The sequence below is a fragment of the Mangifera indica genome, chromosome 9 (assembly GCF_011075055.1).
Source record: "Mangifera indica cultivar Alphonso chromosome 9, CATAS_Mindica_2.1, whole genome shotgun sequence".
Lineage (NCBI taxonomy): Eukaryota > Viridiplantae > Streptophyta > Magnoliopsida > Sapindales > Anacardiaceae > Mangifera > Mangifera indica.
Window position 1 is genome coordinate 17,405,142 of NC_058145.1, and position 20,217 is coordinate 17,425,358.

Consider the following 20,217-nt stretch of genomic DNA (forward strand, 5'->3'; position numbering starts at 1 on the left):
AGCGCGTGGAGTCAGCATGTGCTCATCTACTTTTGTTTTGTCACCAAGCAAAGATAACAAACAACTCACGTGTACGTCCTCCTCAAATCTCGACCATCCACTTTGACCATACTTACTGTGCATTATAAAATCCAAAAATATTTTCGTAAATATAATCCTAATAAATAAAAATAGAAAAATTTCATAAAAAATATTTCCAAAAAAATAATAAAATTTAACTAAAATATCTATAATACGCTTTTAATGGATATTATAAATACAAATCCACGGTTCCACCTTCTACAGTGCGGCATACCGACGCCCCAGAAGCAGTATAACACTCGCCACTTACCGAACCAAAACCCGAAGCTAAATTCGAGCCTGAGGCCTGGTACTAGTACTTTATAGATATTATATTTATTTTATAATTCTAAAAAAAAAAAAAAAACCCGGCTGAAATATATATATATATATATATATATATATATATATATATGTATATATATATATTGTGTGTGTATATATGCCTTTCATGACAGTGTATATCGTTCCCTTTATCTTCGGTTCTTGTCTGAAAATCTCATTTTGTTCACTTCAGAGGGAAACCAAAACCATTATTGGTATTTTATTTTTTATTTATTATTTTTTTGGTTTTTTTAATGTATTTTAATTAGTTTTCTCATTGAACAAAAACAAGAACTCTAATGTAATACGGTTTTTAATTGTTGTTCTTTTTTATTTTTGATCAAAAGGCCATTAAAACGACACGCCTATGTTAAGTGGTGGTAGTTTGTGCTCTTGCTCTTGAACAGAGACCGTAAAATTCTGTGTCTTCGGATCACACTCTGACCACTTTGTTGCTCGTGTGCTTGCTTTGGTGGAGCTTCTGTTTTTCTGGTAAATTTCAAGTCTTGAGCTTGTTCTTGAGGTTAATTACCTTGAAATGAGTGGTGGGAGTGTTAATTGTGCGTGCTTTGTTTTCAATTCTGCTTAAATTAAGCTTTTGAGGTTTTTGTGAGGTGGGTTTGTTTTTTTGTTCTAAAGTTGAGGTCTTGATGGGTGGGTGAGTTAAATTTTGGTGCTTGTTTTAGGGTTTTGAACGTAAGGATTTGAGCTTGGTTTAGTGTGGAAATGTTTGTTATTTATGCACTGAATTGTTGGTTTGATGGGTTTCTTCTTTTTCTTTTTCTTCTTCTCTTTCTCTTTTTTTTAATTGCTTCTTTTGTTCTCTTAAGCTTTGTAGCTCAGATGAGTGTTGGATGACCTCTTTTGTTTCTTTGTTTTTTTTCATTTTTTTGTTTGGCGGATAATTTTGTCTCATATTGTGACAGGTTTTATTTTTGTTATGTGGGTATACCTTGAACTTTTGATTTTTTTTTTCTTCAGATATTTTGGAAGTGTTGATTAATTTTGCATTGACTTGGTAGGTTGTGATAAGTGATTAAAGAAAAATGAAATTTCTGAACTTGTAAATTTCTTGTTTCAGATGCTGCTGCCTAAATTTTTACAATGCATTACATTTCTATTTTGAAGAAACCAACTTTAATTTGGCATTTCATTTTATGTTAAAATGCACAATATTTTGAATGAATTCCTGTTGGTTGCGAACCATACTTCAGGCATTTGCTATTTTCTGCATGTTTCTATGCTTCTACTTTTGTATGACATCTTGTGTTTGTTAAGTTATATGAAAAATTTACATACTTATTGTAGCATTTTTAAGACACTGTTTATAGTCTTGTTCATCATTAAACCATTCTTGTGTGGGATGATATCTTGAGGAGTGGTACACTGAAGTAAACCTATGTATTTAAAAATAAATAAATTTGGCATATAAAGCTCTTTCTAGAGTTATGGGAAGGCAGTGGTTTGACCCCATTTGATCTTATACATGAATAGACCTGCTTTCCAAAAAACAAGTAGCCAAAATAACATTAGCGGGTGGTTATTTAATGCCTGGTGAAGAAGTTGAAGACGGGATCCACAATTTATTCGAACTAGATAACTCTTCCCAGGGACAGCACCTTTCCTACGCTGTCAATGCAAGTAGGTCAGTGCTTAATGATAATCTGTGGGTTGGAAAACAAAGGCATAGTGTGACGCCTCTGAACTTCAATCTGAAGAATCACGGAGTACAAAATTTAGGTATCAAGGATTTTCACTTCATATTCTATTTTACATTTCTATATGTATGCTCTGTCGGCCTACTGATAATTGCTCAGGATTTTGTGCTAGTGAAGAGTGGGAATGTTCTCTCTTCTTTGTGAAAAATGGGCAGAGAATTACCTGTGTTTATCATGAAACAGTATTTGTTCACTGTATTTTGAAAGAAACTTTTCAGGCTTTTGAAACTAATAGGAGACTTATACTCTTTGTGTTATGATATTTACAGACTCTGTGAGAGGATGCAGTGGCAAGTCAGTAAGTGTTCCGTATAAGCCAGATTATACAAAATTGACCTCAATACCTGAGAATAACCGAAATCACTCCAGAAACTACCTGTTGGATACAAATGAATCCTTTCTTGGAAATCAGGGTTTCCAGATAGTGCAGAATCAACCAGTTTGAATGATCAGCATAATTTAATATTGAGAGGCTTGTCTATCCTTAAATCACAACAAGAATATGAGTCTGGGACTGACAGTCCCACCCTGACTGCAAATTCTGATAGGTCAGAGATCACTGAAGTTTCCACTGATTTTAACGTTCTTAGAGGGCAACAAAAACTTGGAAGGGAATATCAACCAGGAACTGTACATCCTGTTCCAATGCAGCAACCTGGTTTTGGTGACATGCAGTTGTTGCAGCAGCACATGCTGTTCAAGCAATTGCAAGAACTTCAAAGGCAGCCACAACTTCAGCAGTTAGGAGATGTACAACAACAGAATCCATTAACCCAGCTCCAGCAATTTCTAAACAGGTTGCTGGGGGTCAGTTCTCACCACTTAATGGAACACCAATTAATGATGCATCTCAAATGTTTATCAACCGGGTACAGAGTGGTGTATCCTCTGTTATGCAAGGAGTAGTTAATAGGCCCATGCTTTCAACTGAGCAAGGCCAATCTCTGTGTTCAATGGGCCTTGTCTCTCAGCCAGTTGAGGGATCTTTATATGGTGCTCCTGTTGCTACCGTGAAGGGCAATATGGGTCAATATTCTCACGCCCATGGAATACCTCAAGCACAGAAGAACATGGTGCAGTCATCAGGTTTCAGTAACTCTTTTTTGAGAGATCGGTTTACTGTTTCTCCAGACCAGGCTTCCATGCCTCAAGGGGCTTTCATGTCTAGCCAGGGGTTTTCAGGGAAAAACATCTTTGGACAAGTTCCCAATTCAGGTTCAAATACTGGAATTTTGTCAGGAAACCTCCAGGAAGCTAATTCACCACAGACAAATTCATCAATGGAAGAACTTAATGGGAGGCAAGAGCAAACTGCTTGGTCTGCAATGCAGCAAAAAGCAACGCAAAATGGTCCTAATCAGGGTTTGGTACCCCTAGACCCAATGGAAGAGAAGATATTGTTCAATATGGATGAAGATATATGGGATGCTTCTTTTGGAAGGCGCAGTAACATGGGTACTACTAGTTTTGGCAATATGACGGAGAACCTAGATTTATCAAATTCATTCCCATCACTTCAGAGTGGGAGCTGGAGTGCTCTTATGCAGTCTGCAGTGGCAGAAGCTTCAAGCAGTGATACTGGGATGCAGGAGTGGAGTGGCTTGACTTTCCAGAATACAGAACAGTCAACTGATAATCAGCTTTTGAATTTAATGAAAAGTGACAACCAACAGACAGGTTGGGTTGATAACAACTTGCCCACTGCCTCTTTTACTTCAAAACCATTGAATATGTTTAATGATTCCAATATGAACTCTAGCTTCCCTGGGTTTCGGCATCAAGGCTTCCAATTTTCAGGTGAACAGAGAGAGGGCTTGTGCCATAATGGTGAATCCATGGAGAAGTCTCCTAAGGTCACCGGCGAATGGGTGGACTATAATCCTCAACAGAAGCCATCTATTGAGGATAGTCAACAGGTCCAATCATTTATGCAGTTGAATAATGCATGGGCTGGCCAAATTAATGAGCGCTCAGAAGGTGACATGCAGCAACAGGGAATGGCTTCACATGTCAACTTATCTGCTTTACCAAATACTGTCAAGTCCCATCAGACGACCAGTCAATACATCTTGCAGAATAATCAATCTGATTACGTGCGACATGCTGATATCTCTATTGTCAAAAGGGGAAAAGAGAGCATGGGAAAGGGCCCTCAACAAACAAGCAATGGCCCCCATGCCTATAGTAACTCCTACAATGGAGAAGTTGAGACTTATGAGAAGCAGAAGAGCTACCACCCAAGGGAGAATTCTAATGGTGGCTACCACTCCAAAGGAATGAGTGGTAGTGAGCAAGGACATGCGTCACAATTTCAGTTTCTTGGTAATGTTTCCAGCAACACCATGGTCTTGGAGCAGGTAATGTTTCTCTAGTCTCTAGTGGACAGATCTGTTAACTGTTTTCTTTTGGAGTATTGACTAGTAATTTAACTTGTATGTATTTACAGGCACACTTAGCTCATGTGCAAGGGAAATCAAGAGCATCAGAGGAGGTGCCTTCTGAAGGTGACCTTAGATCAGTCATCTCTGACTGTTCAAATATTGTTGCTCAGGCAAGGTAGTCAATTATTAAATTATGACAAATTGAAACATAACATCTGCTGTTAGTAATTGTTAAGCCTACTGTCTGTCATCTCACGTTTTGTGTGAAAACCTTTGCTGTTTAGATCAATCATTGGTTAAAAATTACTAGGCCTTAGCATTATTGTTTTCTTGTTTGTCAGCAGAACTTGTTAAATGAGCTTTTCAGTGTTTGTAGATGATACTGTTCATATGTAACATTTATTTAACCATTTTTTAACTATGTAAACTTTCTTGTAATATTTGGTAGACTTAACCATGAGAGGCAAAATATGCTTGAGCTTCTGAACAAGGTTGACCAATCAAGAGAAGATGGCACTAAAACACATTTTGGTTCTGCTGATGGCAATCCAATGAACAGGGTGCCTGAAACTGAAGTGCATACATCTGGTGCTCAACTGTATAATCCATCCTCTACTTCTCAGGGTTTTGGTTTGAGGTTGGGCCGTCCTTCTCAAAGGCTGCCAAACTCAAGCCATCTCCTTTCTGCTCATGGTTCATCTCAGGCCATAAGTTACCTAAAATCAAGCCAAGCCGATTCTGAGTTAAAAGAGAAAAGCCAGACCTGGGTAGCTTCCTCATCTTCCTTTCAGACGTTTCCTCCTACTCATGATTTGTCACAAAGGGCAAATTGGGAGGATAAAGCTAGTGCTGCAGGACAATCACAAACCTCCTCATATTTGAATATGCAAGGAAACTCTAATGCAGCATATGCACCCAGTCCTTCATATATGAGAAATCAGCCTCAGATGCAATTTATGTCTAGTGCAGCTGTATCATCCCAGGCTTCACAAGCAACAGTGGCAAACACCACTAGCAGACACCAACTTCTTAATCGTGCTGCCTCGCATGATACCCCTCAACAGATTTTCACCAATCTCTTGGGCCAGCAATTTCCAGTTCTGGAAGCTGTGCCTGTATCTCAGCCATCAGTTATGACTGGCATGCCTCAGCAGGGCAAGGGTTCAGCAAGGCCGCACAATTTATGGACAAATGTAACAATTCAGAGACAACCTCCTTCTCCTTCCTCCAGGGATCCATCAAATAATAGCATGATTAACTCCCCAAAAGGAGGATATGGATCACCTGAATTTGGCGCATCTGAGCAGCTGATATCATCTGAAAGAGATGATACTTTGCAGCCAGCTGGCTCACTGTATGGGCTGAAGCAGCCTTCACCAAAGCATGTCTCTGACACAAATGCTCTTCTGTCTGGCTCTCAATTGGCTCGTGCTTACCAGCAGGCTTTGAACACAGAAAAGAAGGAAGACAGTCAGGCCCTTACTGCTTCTGAAGGAAATTTGCTATCTGTTGGTCAGTCTTTGGAATCATCCCCCCAAATTCATCAAAACTATTCCCAAATGGGTAAAGTGCAGGCAGTGAAAAACATAAAGAATGAGCCAAGTAGTATGGTGGGACAATATGAACATAATTCGAAATTTGGAAATATTGTGGATAGCGGACAGAGTGGAGGGGTACAACCAAATTCCTTTCTGTCTAGAGATACCAATATGATGAGCCTGCAAGATCGACCTTATACTGAGATATCAAAGCTTGGTCAAACTGATTCTCAGAATCAACCTGGAAGTAATATGGCATCTAATCTTTCTGAACGTGGCCAGGTCAATCTGCGAATGGTGCCCTCATGGTTTAATAAATATGGAACTTTGCAGAATGGGCAGATACCTCAGTATGATGCCAGATTTGCGAAAATGGCTGCAGGGCAGCTCTCCCTTGAAAAGCTTCCCCAGAATTTGCACATGCAAGCCTCTCTGCAGCAAGTAGATACAACTGATGCTAGTCAAGGTGGTACTTTAATGCCAAGTGCACTTACCACCTTGGTAGGAACGGAACACTCCTTGGGTCCTTCTGTGTTGCCTTCAGACATCACCAATCAAAGTATGGCTATTACAAGGTCAAAGAAGCGCAAAATAGTGACACCTGAGGTTCTTCCATGGCACAAAGAAGTGACAAAAGGTTTTCAGTGGCTTCAAAATATGAGGTATCTTCAATTTAATTGAAGTTTTACCATTTAGTCTTCAGCTGTATATGATGGATAAATAGGAAAGAAATTTTTAAGATTTGAAGTATATTTGTTTTGCAGCATGGCAGAGGAACAGTGGGCGCTAGCCACAAATCGGTTGATTGAGAAGGTGTGTCTCTAGCATAGAGCAGCCTACCAACAAAATTATTGTTCAATACTTTGCCCTAGATATTTGAGAAAGGGATTCTAATTTGTCTTTTCTACTGGCAGGTGCAAGATGAGGTTGATATTCTTGAAGATGTGCCGCCAGTGTTTCGATCAAAGAGAAGGCTTGTCTTGACAACACAGCTTATGCAACAATTGCTTTCTCCTGCTCCAGAATCCATTCTCTCCGCAGATCTGACTTCACACTATGATAGTGCAATATATTCTGTTTCAAGATTAGTCCTTGGGGATGCATGCAGCCTCACCCACTATCCAAGAAATGACTTGCTTGAGTTCATGGACAACTGTAGCATGTGAGTGTGGCTTTCCTGGAGCTGTTTTATCTTAAGATTTGATTCTTATGTAATAGGAAGATAATGTACATTGTGGAGAATAGAATTCTATCACTTAATCTCGTATATTTTATGTAGAGACAAATATCTTGTTTCATAGATAAACTTTATGAAAATGATTTCTACTTGGGATTAGGTTATGGTTTCACTTAAGAAAAATTTTGACTTTCTGAAAACTAATTCATCTCCTAAAAGTTTGCTCAGGAATTCTGCAAAGCTTGATACATCTGAGGGAACTTGTGAGCAGCAATTTTCAGAAGTTGTTGAAAAGTTAACTGCTAGAGCGAAGAAGATTGAAAATGAATTCCAAAGGTATGAAACAAATTTTGGATTTCGTTAAAAGATTTAATTATTATTATTATTTTTTTGTTAGTCTTCATTGTTGCTCTACATTTTTTATTCTCAACCAAAAAGGAAAAAACAATAAAATATTAAATTGATTGTGAAATTATTATCAATTGTCTAGTGTTTTTGTGATGACCAGAATTATGACTCTTTATTATCTTCAATTGTATATCAATTTGTGTGGCTATGATCAAGTAAACGATCACATGATGTAGACTTGCATAAATCTGTTTTGTTTTTCTATGGATAAATATTTATATTTGCGTGTGATAAAATACGCATCCAAATGATCTTTCTGCCTGCTCTCCCTTTCCCTAAAAGATATTTAAGTAATTAGTTGGTGAAAATCTTACTAAGGATGTTACAAAACCTTTGTCATACCTGTGCTATACTGACAGATGCAATAAGTCAATGAAGTATTTACCCGATGATGTTCACTAAATTTATCCACTTGATGATGATGCAGAGTGGAAAAGACAGCATCTATGGTGGACATAGCAGTGGAATGTCAGGAGTTGGAGAGGTTTGCTGTCATCAACCGTTTTGCCAAGCTTCATATAGGAGGACAAGCTGATATCTCTGGCACTTCATTATCTTCTGTCACGCCAAAACCATTTCTCCAGAGATATGTCACTGCTCTTCCAATGCCCAGAAAACTTCCTGAAGGCTTACAATGTGTTTCGCTGTGATTATCAATTGCTTGATCTCCTTATATCAGCATTCCGTATCCTCATCCACACATCTATGATCTCTCGCACTAACCTACATATATACTGGCATCCAAGAAAGAAGAGGAATGCAAGATGGAAACTAGATGGGTCAACTGTATTAGTGAGGCACTCAATCATTTTGATTGAGGCCAATTGTGATCATTTTTGGGAAAGTATATATTCTTTCTTGTATATTTTCATGAATTTTCAAGGAGAACAGGAGTTTTGTGGTATCTTTTGTCAAATGAAGAGGGTCATTAGCATGGATGTGTTATTAGCTCTTTTAATTTGTTACATAAAATAGTAAAAAATTTAGCTCAAGTAATTAATGGCTATTTTTCATGGACCTTTGACTACCTTGCTTTCTACCTTTTCTTCTTTTTGTGCAAACTCCTTTTCAGGTTTGAGCCATATAAAACTGGAAACAGGAGAAATGACTTCTTGCAGAATAATGAAAGGTACATCTTTATTGTAAATTTTATGGTGGGAAATGTTCAACAGGAGATTCCACTGAGAGAACTACAGATTCTAAATGCTTCTCTGACTGAGCATTTACATTAAAAAGGTCTGTTTCTCCTCTCACGTGCATTTGTCATTGTCTTGACTTGGATTTTATTGGGGGATGCAAAAGATATCTTTGAAAAGGATGTGGAAGCTTCTATTTATTGACAGAAAATCAATTTTTGTCTGAAAAGTACGAGGGGATTGCGACATTGATTCTGTCACCCCTCATTGTCACAAAAAGTGTAACGGGTATTTATTATTACATTGCGATTGAGTACAGGACAAGAGAACACACGTCATACCAAACCAAACCTGTTTCTGTTCTATGCTGTGCCCACTCTTGTCAGTATCAGTATCAGTATTTGTTCCATTATGATTGAGAAAGTGATGTCAGAGCCAAAAGAAAGCTGAAAAATCCCTGAGAGGGGAATAAAGAAAGAAACAAAATCAGTCAATTTATTATAAATAAATAAAATATTTTGTGTGGTTGGTTTGGCTATCTACAGGAGGTATCTCACTGGTGGGGTGTGTTTGTTTTCATTATCTAGAGTTCCCCGAGAAATGTTTATACAAATTCCACCTGACAAACTTTAACTTTCTTGTTTAATTCCAGCATCTTTCTCACGTGGCGTTGCACTTTATTGGGTTTTGCTCACAAAAAATGGGTCCAAAAGATCTTGAAAATCCACCTGGTTGTTCCCGAAGAGCAAGGCAGCCTAGCTGTAGCTGGTGTTTGACTTTGATATTATTTTCTGGCTGTGTGGTCCTATGATGACTACAATTTTTGTTGCCATGTAGCAATAAGAAGACTCTCCATGTTCCCAAAAGCTGTACAGGAGAGATTATTACCTGTTTTGAATTGGATTAAAATTGAAACCAAATCAGGGAAAAGGGACATTCTTCCATTAGAGGAGGAAAAATACAAGTGAAATTTATAGCCATACATACTTGCATTGTCCATTGTGTCTTGTTGAATTTCATAAACACATGAGACAAGACGCAGTCTCTATAAATATCCGTCACACTTTTAATTTTAAGTTTTACAACACAAACATATCATAACAACTTAGCAGTTTACGAATTATTTAACCAACATTTCTCGACATGGGGTTTGTTTAAGGGGTGTTGTATAAATTGCTTGAAAAATGGAGGAAACTAGAATGGGAAATGCTCATGTTCTAGTTACTCCTTAGCCTGCACAAGGCCTTGTAATTCCTCTGGGAGCTTTCACAATGTCTAGCCAAGCATGGCTTCAGAGTTCCATCTGTGAACCCACAATATAATCACAAGCTTGACAAGAATGCTTTGTCAACGAAGGAAGAAATGTGGAGTCAAATTAGATTCATCTTGTTTCTCTGCCTGATGGGTTAGATTCATTGAAGTAGAGGAATAAGCTTGGAAAGATTTCTGAGGCAATATTGAGAGTAATGCCAACGAACGTAGAGACGCTTACTGAGAAGATTCATGGGTCAGCTGATATTAAAATCAGTTGTGTAGTTGCAGATGGGAATCAAGAGTGCTGCTTTCTGTCCTGCCGCAGCAGCACTTTTGGTCTTGAGTTTGACAATAGCAAAGCTCTTGAGTTTGAGCACTTATGGTGTTAACGGCTTAAGCCCAAACTGCTTTTGGGCTTGGAGGTGCTGTCGCCAACACTTCCGTTGCTCTCCGAGGAGCAGAGTCACTGTCCATTGACCGAACGGCAGAACGTCAATGCAGTGTCTTATAGACAAAATGGTTGCCAATTCCAGCATTACCAACCAGACTTTGTATGGGCCTGCATTGGCAGCAAGAATACACAGAAGAACTTCGTTTGATTAACAAGTCTCTGAAATTAACAGATTGGCTGTTTTGCAACACAACTTAGGAAATTGAGGTTGCCGCATTTACCTGGGCTCCGGAGATGCTGCATATGGGCCCCCTTCTGGCGAGTACCCAGCTTGGGGACTCTGCAGCTTCTGGCCTGAAGATTCCAGTTGTTTAAAATGGCTGGACCAACAACCTCCAAAATCAGTGATATACATTGCATTTGGTAGCATGACAGTTTTTGATCCAATTCAATTTCAGGAATTTGCAATGGGGCCTGAAATCTGCGACAGGTTATTCCTGTGGGCTGTGAGGCCTGATATTATAGAAAAAATGAATGATGCCTTGACAAAATCATTTCAGGAAAGAGTTGCCATTACCAAGCTCTGAAAGTTGCTGAAGGTATGTTCGGCTAGCCAATTATTACTAATGCAATACGATTTAATACAACTTTTATATACAAGCCTTAGCTTACAAATACTTGACACTTACTCGCAAGTTGTATTTCCACAAGTTGTGTCTCTAGTCCATAGGTTGTACTTAGTAGTTCGATTAGAGTAACAAATGAACAGAATCCTAAGCGTTGAATATACTTAAATGTATTTGAATAACCTTTCATACAATTCGAATCACCTCCAATTTCTTGAAATTTCACCTTTTAAAATTTGCACTTCCTAAATTTAGGTGACTCTTTACAAAATTTGGGTCATATAATGATATAGTCAAATACGAAATAAGATTTATCTTTGTGAATAAAGAGTATGCTCACCATCACAAGTGGATCGGTGAAGTCTAGGCAATGAGAGATGGTCTAGTGAATCATATTCATCTTGTTTCAATTCAAGTGATTTTGTCACTATTTGATAAATAAGGTAGAGAGTTATATTCAACTTGTCTCCTGATTTTCGCCCCCCAAAAAAAAGTCCAAGAGTTCATTGAAAATCAATTCATCAATAGTGATTAAGCTATGGTAGCTAGGTATATCATACTAAGATAGTCAAGTATCATGTACAAAGAGAGAAAAGATACTTTAGAATATTGAAAAATTGTTGAAGGTTTCGGAATCTTAACTTTCTCGACATAGAAATCATGTTGTTATATGGTAAACTCAAAACCGCGGTGTAATTCCAAAGAAGCAATTAGTTACATAAGTATCAACTCATACCTTGACATGCGGATAGATATCCCCCACTTAGAGAATACAGTTTATCAATTGGCATTCTTTCTGAATCACAAAGTCATAATAGAAAATAATAACTTCTTACATCATCAAGACTTTATTGTAAGAAATGAGAGGAAAAAACTAAATAGCGAAACAACTTCATATAACTAACATCTTATACTTTTAATAAGCACCATCTTGAGTTAGGTGAGAAGACTCATAGAAACTGAGCTACTCTCCATATGTTAGATGACTATCCTAGGGTTACTAATAATACAACTATGAATTCTCTCCGCATTTAACTTATTCTGCATTGTATTAAATAATATGATTAGTTAACCGATTCTCACGCTTGCTAACATAGTATATCTTGTATAAACTCAATCGGTATTAGATTATTTTCTGCACAAAGAATCTGACATAAACTAGCCTCTAATGTCAACAAGACAAAATACTTCTCTCCACACAAAAACCAACATAAGAGTTAAGTGAAGCTTCCTTTTCGGTTAAAATATTCAAGGTCTCTATCAGAGAATAGTGTCTTCATATAGGCAACTTGTCAGGAGCAGGTAAGGTTACTATAGTTTCAACTTGAAGCCTCTCAAAAAACTAAGATGCTGTTAGCAAATTGAACTACAAAACAAAGAAAAAAGAAATTCCTAGATTTTCATTGGAACACAATGGTCCGCTAGGCATATTTTCTGTATTTTATTGCTTCTGTAATGTTCTTCCCTGACCTCCCTATAAACTTGGCAATGTCTCAAGAACATAATGTGCATAGCAAAGAGAGATTCAAATGGGGAATCCACATGTTTTGGTCATACCTTATCCAGTTCAAGGCCATATAATTCCTTTAATGGAATTTGCACAATCCTTAGCCAAACATGGCATCAGAATCACATTTGTAAACACTGAGTACACTCATAAGCAAGTCATGGAAGCACTGGAAAAGAAGGAAGGTGTCAGGAATCAAGTTCATCTTGTTTCAATCAGAGATGGACTTGAATCTCCGGAGGACAGGAATCAATTAGAGAAGCATGTTGAATCAGTCCTCCGGTTCATGCCAAAGAAAGTCCTGGAGCTCATGGAGCAAATTGACTCATCATGGAGTGAAAAGATCACTTGTGTTGTTGCGGATCAGAACTTTGGATGGGCCATGGAAATTGCAGCAGAGAAGGGCATAAAGCGAGCTTTCTTCTGTTCTACTGCAGCCACACACATGGCCTTAAGATTTAGCATAGAAAAGTTGATCGAAGAAGGAATAATTGATAATGATGGTAAGATCATCCATTACCTCACTCCTGGAAAACTAGGCAACTTTACAAAATATGTGCAAACATTGATAGCTATGAATGAGCTGCACATATAACATCCAAGTCAATAACCCGGTTCGAACACAGTTTTGCTTTTGCCTGTACAACCAAAATGCAGTTATATTTTGTCTTATCATCCAATGATGTAAGATATCCATACATAATCTCTCATGTGTTTTGTTAATGTGAGATTTGACGATCAAATAATTTGCTTAAAAATTAGAAGAGTTCATAGTGATGATTTATATTTTCTGTCAACATCTAGCTTAATGATAATTATAATCAGTCAAACTCAAAATCATAGAGCTTAAGTTAGAAAGTAGTTAGAGTTGGAAAATCTTATTCCTAGATTTGTTCCTCCATTCTACCAGATTTCTATATATAGATATCCATGTTTGTGTTTTCTCCTACAAGTTACTAAAATCAACAAGAATTAGAATCTAGTTTGAAGAACGAGTATTTCAGCAGCAGAATAGACATTCTAGTGCTGTAAAGGGGTGTTTCACCTGAATCTCTTGTTTTGAGGAGTCTGTTAAACGACTAGGGGAACTGTCTCTTTCCTGGTTTGAATCACCATGACTTGGAGTTCTGAAGCTGACTTTCCATTGAATGGCACAACAAATCCTTTGTAGACGTAAATTTGTTATGACTAGGGTTTTGGAATTCTGCACTTGATAGTCAATAAAGCTTTCAATCTCTTGTGTTCTCTTTATAATTAAAGCTTTATATTAGTGATTTTTACCTCCTCGGTTTTTCCACTGTGTTGTGGTATGTTGCTTTCGTTATTTGATTCCATGTAACACTATAAAAATCCTTTTGAATAAATTATACCAAAACTTGGTTGTTCATGCCATGCGTACTGTTGATTGAAACTTTGTTTGCAGGAACTCCAAAGAAGAAACAGATGTATCAATTTTCACCAAGCATGCCTGCCATGAACACAGCACACTTTGGATGGGCCTGCATTGGTGACAAGAAAGTACAGAAATTGTTTTTTGAAAATGTGATTAGAAACAAGAGAGCAATAAACTTATCAGATTGGGTCCTTTGCAATTCAACTTATGACCTTGAGCCTGGAGCCTTTAACTTCGATCCAAAATTCATACCAATAGGCCCACTTTTGGCAAGCAACCAATGTGGCATCTCCGCAGGAAGCTTCAGGCAAGAAGACTTGACTTGTTTGAAATGGCTTGATCAACAACAACCCAAATCAGTCATATATGTTGCGTTTGGCGGCACAACTGTTTTCGATCGAACCCAGTTCCAGGAATTGGCCATGGGGCTTGAGCTCTCCAACAGACCATTCCTCTGGGTTGTGCCTCCTGATTGTACAGATGACATGAATGTTGCCTATCCAGAAGGATTTCAACAGAGGATCTCCACTCATGGGTACATAGTCAGTTGGGCACCTCAACAAAAGGTGCTGGCACATCCTTCCGTTGCTTGTTTTGTAAGCCATTGTGGCTGGAACTCCACCATGGAAGGCTTGAGCAATGGCATCCCTTCCTTGTGTTGGCCTATATACGGAGACCAGATGCACAATGAGAATTACATCTGCAATGTTTGGAAGATTGGCCTGGGGCTCAACAGAGATGAAAATGGGATAATTACAAGGGAAGAAATAAAAAATAAGGTGGAGGAACTGCTGAACAAGGACATGTATAAGGCAAATGCCTTAGGATTCAAGGAAAAGATGATGAATAGCATCAAAGAGGGTGGAGGTTCCTACAATAATTTTAGGCATTTTGTTGATTGGCTCAAGTCATAAGTCACAAATTGTTTAAACTTCAATATGATTGTAACTTTGAGTCACTTCCTTTCTATCAATAAGAGCTCCAAAGACCATCTGCTTGTGAGGTGTCTTGTGAAGTAAACAATTAGTGCTTATGTTTGAAGTAAGATTTTTGACATCAATGCAACCCTTAGTTGAGAGGGTTGGTAGCACCATTGTAAGTGTTGCTTCAATCTATACATAGCAGGCCACTTGAAGCTTTTGGACTTCATTAGTTTTAAACAATGAATTTGTATTGAACCAAGACTATAGACTCGAATTCAAAATCACTTAAAAAATACACTAACAAACATCATAAATTAATAAAAATTACATTTCTTAGAAAAGCAGGAAACAAATAGTTAAATCATACATATTATGACATTAACCTTGGCCAAAGCAGCAAGTGATTTGAATCACATTATTAATACAAATAGTTAATTGCCCTCTTCAATCTTCATGAAGCCATGCAACCAATTCCATACCTAGTATTGGGAAACACAAGAAACAGGCCACAGCAAACAATCCCCACCATCAATGGAAAACTCTCCATAACTTGATCCATCTCCTTCTCATGTCCCGGAAACAGACACCTCGTAACTCTACGATCCGAAAACGCTATGGCCACAAACACCATCACCGACATCACCGCATGAACAAAATCATTCAACCCCAATTTGAATCTCTCCTCTTTCGGAACTTCAACTTCCAGGCCGGGCTTGAACACCGCCAGCCCCTTCGGTGTCACGAATCCATAGTATACTTTCCCGTTCGGGCCCCGGAAACTGTCGGTGAAGTGAAAGAAGAAGCAAGAAAGAGCGCAGAGGCCGAGAAGGACGTGAAGCATGAGAGTGCTGACCGGAGAACAGTCACCGTTGCTGTAAACTGAAGGGAGGACCATTTCAAAGGTTAAAAGGGTGCCTGTGGGGAGAAAGTTTACGAGCATGGAGGTTTTGGAAATGGTTTTTTGCACTCCTTTCGCCACTGCTCGTCTCTTATTTCCATATACAGGGAGAGTGGTCGGATTGTTATTGGATTTCGGAGTGGAGCCTTCTGGTGGGGTTGCTGTATAGACTTTGATCCCGGGTGCTTCTTCAGATTGCTCCATTTTTTTTTTTTCAACAGATAAGAGAGAGAGTTTAGAAATTGTGAAGAATATTTAAAGGGTTTGCCTGCGAGTTTGAATTTGAAAGAAAGAGAAGTTATTGATGGTTAAGAAACGGTAACTCACGAACAGTTGTAGAAATATAAATTAGATGGATGGACAAATTTCGACTTGGCATTCCAGGGAAGGAAACATTTCATAAAATCAAAGGATGTCATAATCAGGCGGCCGGATCTATATAAACCATGGCTTTCATATCGGACCCAGATGTTGACTCGATGAAGGGCCGATCAGAGTCAACTGGAGATTGGATGGTTAACCAATGGATAGACAAATGAACTCTTCTGGGGTGATTTTGTCTCTTTGTATTGCTCATAGGTTAAACCGATAACCCCTTTTCAGCAGCGCCTCCGTATGTATAAAGTAGTATAAATCAAAAGATGATGCATACCAAAACACATTAATTCTCACAACTGGGTACATTCACAAAAGATTTGCCTTTGAAATTTAACGCAAATAAGAAAAAAATTACAACCCAACTTTACTTATAGTAATGTAAGGTTCACATTTTTTTTCTTCATGTCATTTTCTTATCTTGACCATATTAAAGGAGCTACCACTTTAAACACTTGACTTGAACCCTTATCCCTTCCTTTATCTTATCTAATATTACACTATATTTTTTTAACAAAGGTTCATATACACTTTTTGAGTATATAAAATGAGTATTATCATATGATTGAGTCTTATTTTATTTTTAATTTAAAATTATTTAATTATATAATAATAAGTGTACATATTTCGTGTACTCAAGATATATAAGCATATTTTTATTGATATTTTTTAATTTATTCATTTAATTATAGATAGATGAATCTTTGAAATATCTTAAAGAGATTTTGATAGTTTGGTTAGGAGTATAATCTGCATTAATTTGTAAATAATTATCCAAAATTTTGATGTTAAACCTGATTTAAATCCTGACATACTACCCTATGCATGCCTTGTACTCTTCTCTTTCTCCTTAATTACTACCAATTTGCTCATCTGTATCTATACTCAATAGTTCATCTTTCCTTCTCGTTGTTCAGCATTTTTCAACAGAGCAAACAAATCTTGGAATTCCAATCCCTCAAGCAACTTTCCAACAACTTCCTTCTAACAATTTCTCCAAGCTCAACTTGCTAATTAATTAATTGAAATGTGTGTGTGAATTTGACCTTTTATTTAATGGCATCTTGCCCCATCAAGAAATTCAGTACCAGGACCGTTGAAATCAGTAATTGGTTTATATATGTATATGCTTTTGTCTAATCTCCTCAGTTTTAGATAAGATCCAAGTAAGCAAATCAACTTATATAATTGTTAAAAGATGATCGAAAGGCAAGCTTTAGATTTTTGTATAATAACTCCACCAAGACAGATTTACTAATATTAATATAAATTGTTGTGCGATGAGACTTTCCCTAAATTGCACTAAAGCGAAAAACAATATTTTTGTTTTCCAAAATTTCTTCGGAAAACTTAATAGTAAAAAACAAAAGTCAAATCAAAGAAAACTACTAAGAACTAGCTTTTAGTTCGCACATCATGACTAACAGCAAACACAGTATAAATTCTAAGCTAAGTGAAAGTCATAATTCGTGTCCACGACTTTCCAACCACTAAATTGTCTATGTCATTAGCATAAGAATTTTCCAATTTTGGCACTTTCCTGGCGGTTTCAGTATTCATCACTACAAATCCAAGTTTATGGAGATACAATTTTTCGGTCTTGGAAAATATGGCTTTATTATCATCCTGTTGGCTTTTCATTGAATCGTTTATCATTCCGGATGGATTTGTGAAGTGGGTTTTTTTGAGCTTCTATATCCATCCAATTTTTCTGTTTTTTTGCCAAATTTTTCTCTGGCTAAAGTTCCTGAACAGATGGATTACAGTTGTGTTTTTTAATCCTTTCAGAATGATCATCAGGTTTCTCAGAGATTTTACACTCATCTTTGTCTTCGGGAATTCGAGATCAACGAGTGGTACTAACTATGTTGAAGTTATGGAAGAGGCTACAGAAATCTGTAACCAAAACCAAGTTATGCAAGCTTATTGCGAGGTGAAATTATGCAGAGTTGAGAAAATTGAGCTTGTAGAGCAGGAGGATGATTTTCAGGAATTTCCTGTTCTTGATCATGAAGAAGAGAGTGTGGAAGAGCCAAGCTCTTCCAGCAATAATTCACCTGCCAGAAGCTCAGACTTGAATCATCAGTATCCACAATCAGTAACTCAGGGAGATGAAGATCAGGATTCTGCAGATGCATTCTATAAGAAGTACACCGAAAGAATGCGATGGTTCGACATACTGAATTATGACAGAACATGTGGAATAAGTATGGATTATAAAGTAAAAGTCAATGTTCATATCTATTACACTAATTTGATCAAGTTCTTGCTGATTTTCATCTTTCTTTGTTATTTTCCAGGTGCAGTCCTGAACAGGCAGGTGGGAGCTCCTAGTCCTATTGAGAGCAACATTAATTCTGATCAGGATTTCGCAATCCCGAGCATTTCCTGGGCCAAAATGACTAAAAAGAGACTGTTAAAAAGCTTGGAGAGTGACTTTGAAATGGTGTATGTTGCTCAATCATGTTTGTCCTGGGAGGCCCTCCATTATCAATACACAAAGGTCAAGTCTCTTGCAGACTCCACCTCTCAGAATAATGGTGTATTTCCTGGAAATCTTCATGGAGAGTTTCAGAAATTTCAAGTACTCTTGGAGAGGTTCCTGGAGGATGAAAGTTGTGGAGGCAAGAGAATATGGAATTATGTCAGAGGAAGATTTGGCCTTAATAGCCTTCTCCAAGTTCCTCAGATTTCTGGTAATTAGTTATTAATCTTTTTCATTGGAAACATATAGTATAAATATACTGTGAAAGGTCAAGCTGAGGATAAGATATTGAATGTTAATTAGTGGATATATTTATTCTGAAAAAAACCCATTTGATTTTGCCTCCTGGGTCAGGACAGAAAATTTCTTTTTCAAGAAATTTTATATTGGAATTCTTCCAAATAGCCTGTTGGATCAAAACGACTCGTTTTGGGCTGTTTTGATTCAATAGGTTCTAAAAAAAATAAGTTGGGTCAGGTACCCAGCCACGCATCCGAAACTAAATTTGGAATAGATTCAAGATCAACTCCAATTTTTGTTGAGTGTAAAATCTGACTTGAAACTGGAATTTATTAGGGATAGGTCGGTTTTAAGTAGAAACCAAAACCAAAAGTTGGGTATCTGGTGGTTTAATTCCGATTCGGATATTTTGCTCTCCCTACCAGTAGAAATTACTTTTGTATAAATGTTATTTTATTTGTCATTTTCAAGAAGCTGAGTCTCACCTTCATGTTATTTTAATTTGGTCCAACAAGGTTTCATGGAAGAGATAAGGGAAGACAGGAAGAGAGAAACAGTGAGTGTAAATGAAGTTTTGAAGGCCATAGAGAGAGGCATACAAGCTTTTAGTGTATTTGTAACGGCAGACAATTTTAACAAGAAGCCTTGGTGGAAGCTCAGAACTTCATTGATATGGACTTATCCACCTGTAGAAGATGCCAAAGATTTACCGCTCCTGCGTGGTCTTATTCAAAAACTTCGAAAGGTAAAACCAATGAGTATTAATTTGTGTACAAAAAATGATGTGTAATTGTTATTTGATTTGTTTCTTTTATAGAAAGAATTATGCTTGAAAGATTTACAAGCAAAACAAAGGTGTTGGTTGAAAAAAGTTGTGAACCCCTTGGAAGAATCTCAAAGAAAAGAGACGTTATTTACAATGATAGAAATGAAGCTTATATCAAGAGTGATTCAGATGTCTACGGTGTCCAATTCCCAACTCAAATGGTGCCAAGAAAAACTAGACAACATTGAATTCAAAGCAGGAAAAGTCTCCAGGGCATCTACAGCTCCATCGTTATTTCCGCCTTCTTGAATCTCTCCTGAAAATGAAACCCATTTGGCACAAAGGGAAGACTTGTAATATAACTTTGTGTACATTTAATTAGTTGAAGCACATATTGTATGGTTTTTATTAGAATGGATGTGATATCAGAGTAACACTATAATATTAGGGATGATGTTATTTTATTAATAATAACTTTAGCAATATGGTAATGTTGCCCAAGGATTCAGGTACAAAATCTCAAATTTAAGTCAAAAGACCTAGATTTAACTTACACTTCTACTAATAGATATGAGTTCATACAGTGGTACCTTCTGATGTATTGAATTATGAGGCTC

At 37.3% G+C, this 20,217-nt stretch overlaps 4 protein-coding genes across 7 annotated transcripts; 3 read left to right on the top strand and 1 right to left on the bottom strand.

Moving 5' to 3' along the window:
* Positions 1 to 463: 463 nt before the first annotated feature.
* Positions 464 to 8,623, top strand: LOC123225547. 4 transcript variants are annotated; one of them, XM_044649559.1, is made up of 10 exons: positions 464 to 599; positions 732 to 876; positions 1,879 to 2,124; positions 2,372 to 4,459; positions 4,549 to 4,658; positions 4,932 to 6,683; positions 6,786 to 6,834; positions 6,936 to 7,183; positions 7,418 to 7,534; positions 8,034 to 8,623. In XM_044649559.1, the coding sequence occupies exons 4-10, from the start codon at positions 2,957 to 2,959 to the stop codon at positions 8,254 to 8,256; spliced, it is 4,002 nt and encodes a 1,333-aa protein (XP_044505494.1). In that variant the 5' UTR covers positions 464 to 599; positions 732 to 876; positions 1,879 to 2,124; positions 2,372 to 2,956; the 3' UTR covers positions 8,257 to 8,623. The 4 variants fall into 4 exon arrangements, with proteins under 4 accessions (XP_044505494.1, XP_044505497.1, XP_044505495.1 ...); XM_044649562.1 differs by having other exon boundaries at positions 7,427 to 7,534; XM_044649560.1 differs by lacking the exon at positions 1,879 to 2,124.
* A 3,888-nt stretch (positions 8,624 to 12,511) lies between these two features.
* Positions 12,512 to 14,913, top strand: LOC123226522 (UDP-glycosyltransferase 83A1-like). The gene is made up of 2 exons (XM_044651046.1): positions 12,512 to 13,023; positions 13,944 to 14,913. Exons 1-2 carry the CDS (start codon positions 12,543 to 12,545, stop codon positions 14,825 to 14,827), a joined length of 1,365 nt encoding a protein of 454 aa, XP_044506981.1. The 5' UTR covers positions 12,512 to 12,542; the 3' UTR covers positions 14,828 to 14,913.
* A 230-nt stretch (positions 14,914 to 15,143) lies between these two features.
* Positions 15,144 to 16,123, bottom strand: LOC123226581 (protein DMP8-like). The gene has a single exon (XM_044651126.1). The coding sequence runs from the start codon at positions 15,936 to 15,938 to the stop codon at positions 15,288 to 15,290; it is 651 nt and encodes a 216-aa protein (XP_044507061.1). The 5' UTR covers positions 15,939 to 16,123; the 3' UTR covers positions 15,144 to 15,287.
* Positions 16,124 to 17,672: 1,549 nt separating this feature from the next.
* Positions 17,673 to 20,047, top strand: LOC123226451. Its single transcript, XM_044650970.1, has 4 exons — positions 17,673 to 18,316; positions 18,410 to 18,805; positions 19,350 to 19,579; positions 19,652 to 20,047. Exons 1-4 carry the CDS (start codon positions 17,719 to 17,721, stop codon positions 19,907 to 19,909), a joined length of 1,482 nt encoding a protein of 493 aa, XP_044506905.1. The 5' UTR covers positions 17,673 to 17,718; the 3' UTR covers positions 19,910 to 20,047.
* The last annotated feature ends 170 nt before the right edge of the window (positions 20,048 to 20,217 follow it).

Excerpts from the sequence above, each read along its gene's own strand:
- LOC123225547 (XM_044649559.1), top strand. The coding sequence starts at position 2,957 with ATGTTTATCAACCGGGTACAGAGTGGTGTATCCTCTGTTATGCAAGGA. Across the intron at positions 7,184-7,417 it reads TTCATGGACAACTGTAGCAT|TTTGCTCAGGAATTCTGCAA; the intron begins GTGAGTGTGGCT and ends ATCTCCTAAAAG. Across the intron at positions 7,535-8,033 it reads ATTGAAAATGAATTCCAAAG|AGTGGAAAAGACAGCATCTA; the intron begins GTATGAAACAAA and ends ATGATGATGCAG.
- LOC123226522 (XM_044651046.1), top strand. The coding sequence starts at position 12,543 with ATGGGGAATCCACATGTTTTGGTCATACCTTATCCAGTTCAAGGCCAT. Across the intron at positions 13,024-13,943 it reads AGGAATAATTGATAATGATG|GAACTCCAAAGAAGAAACAG; the intron begins GTAAGATCATCC and ends CTTTGTTTGCAG.
- LOC123226581 (XM_044651126.1), bottom strand. The coding sequence starts at position 15,938 with ATGGAGCAATCTGAAGAAGCACCCGGGATCAAAGTCTATACAGCAACC.
- LOC123226451 (XM_044650970.1), top strand. The coding sequence starts at position 17,719 with ATGGCTTTATTATCATCCTGTTGGCTTTTCATTGAATCGTTTATCATT. Across the intron at positions 18,317-18,409 it reads TGACAGAACATGTGGAATAA|GTGCAGTCCTGAACAGGCAG; the intron begins GTATGGATTATA and ends GTTATTTTCCAG. Across the intron at positions 18,806-19,349 it reads CCAAGTTCCTCAGATTTCTG|GTTTCATGGAAGAGATAAGG; the intron begins GTAATTAGTTAT and ends TGGTCCAACAAG.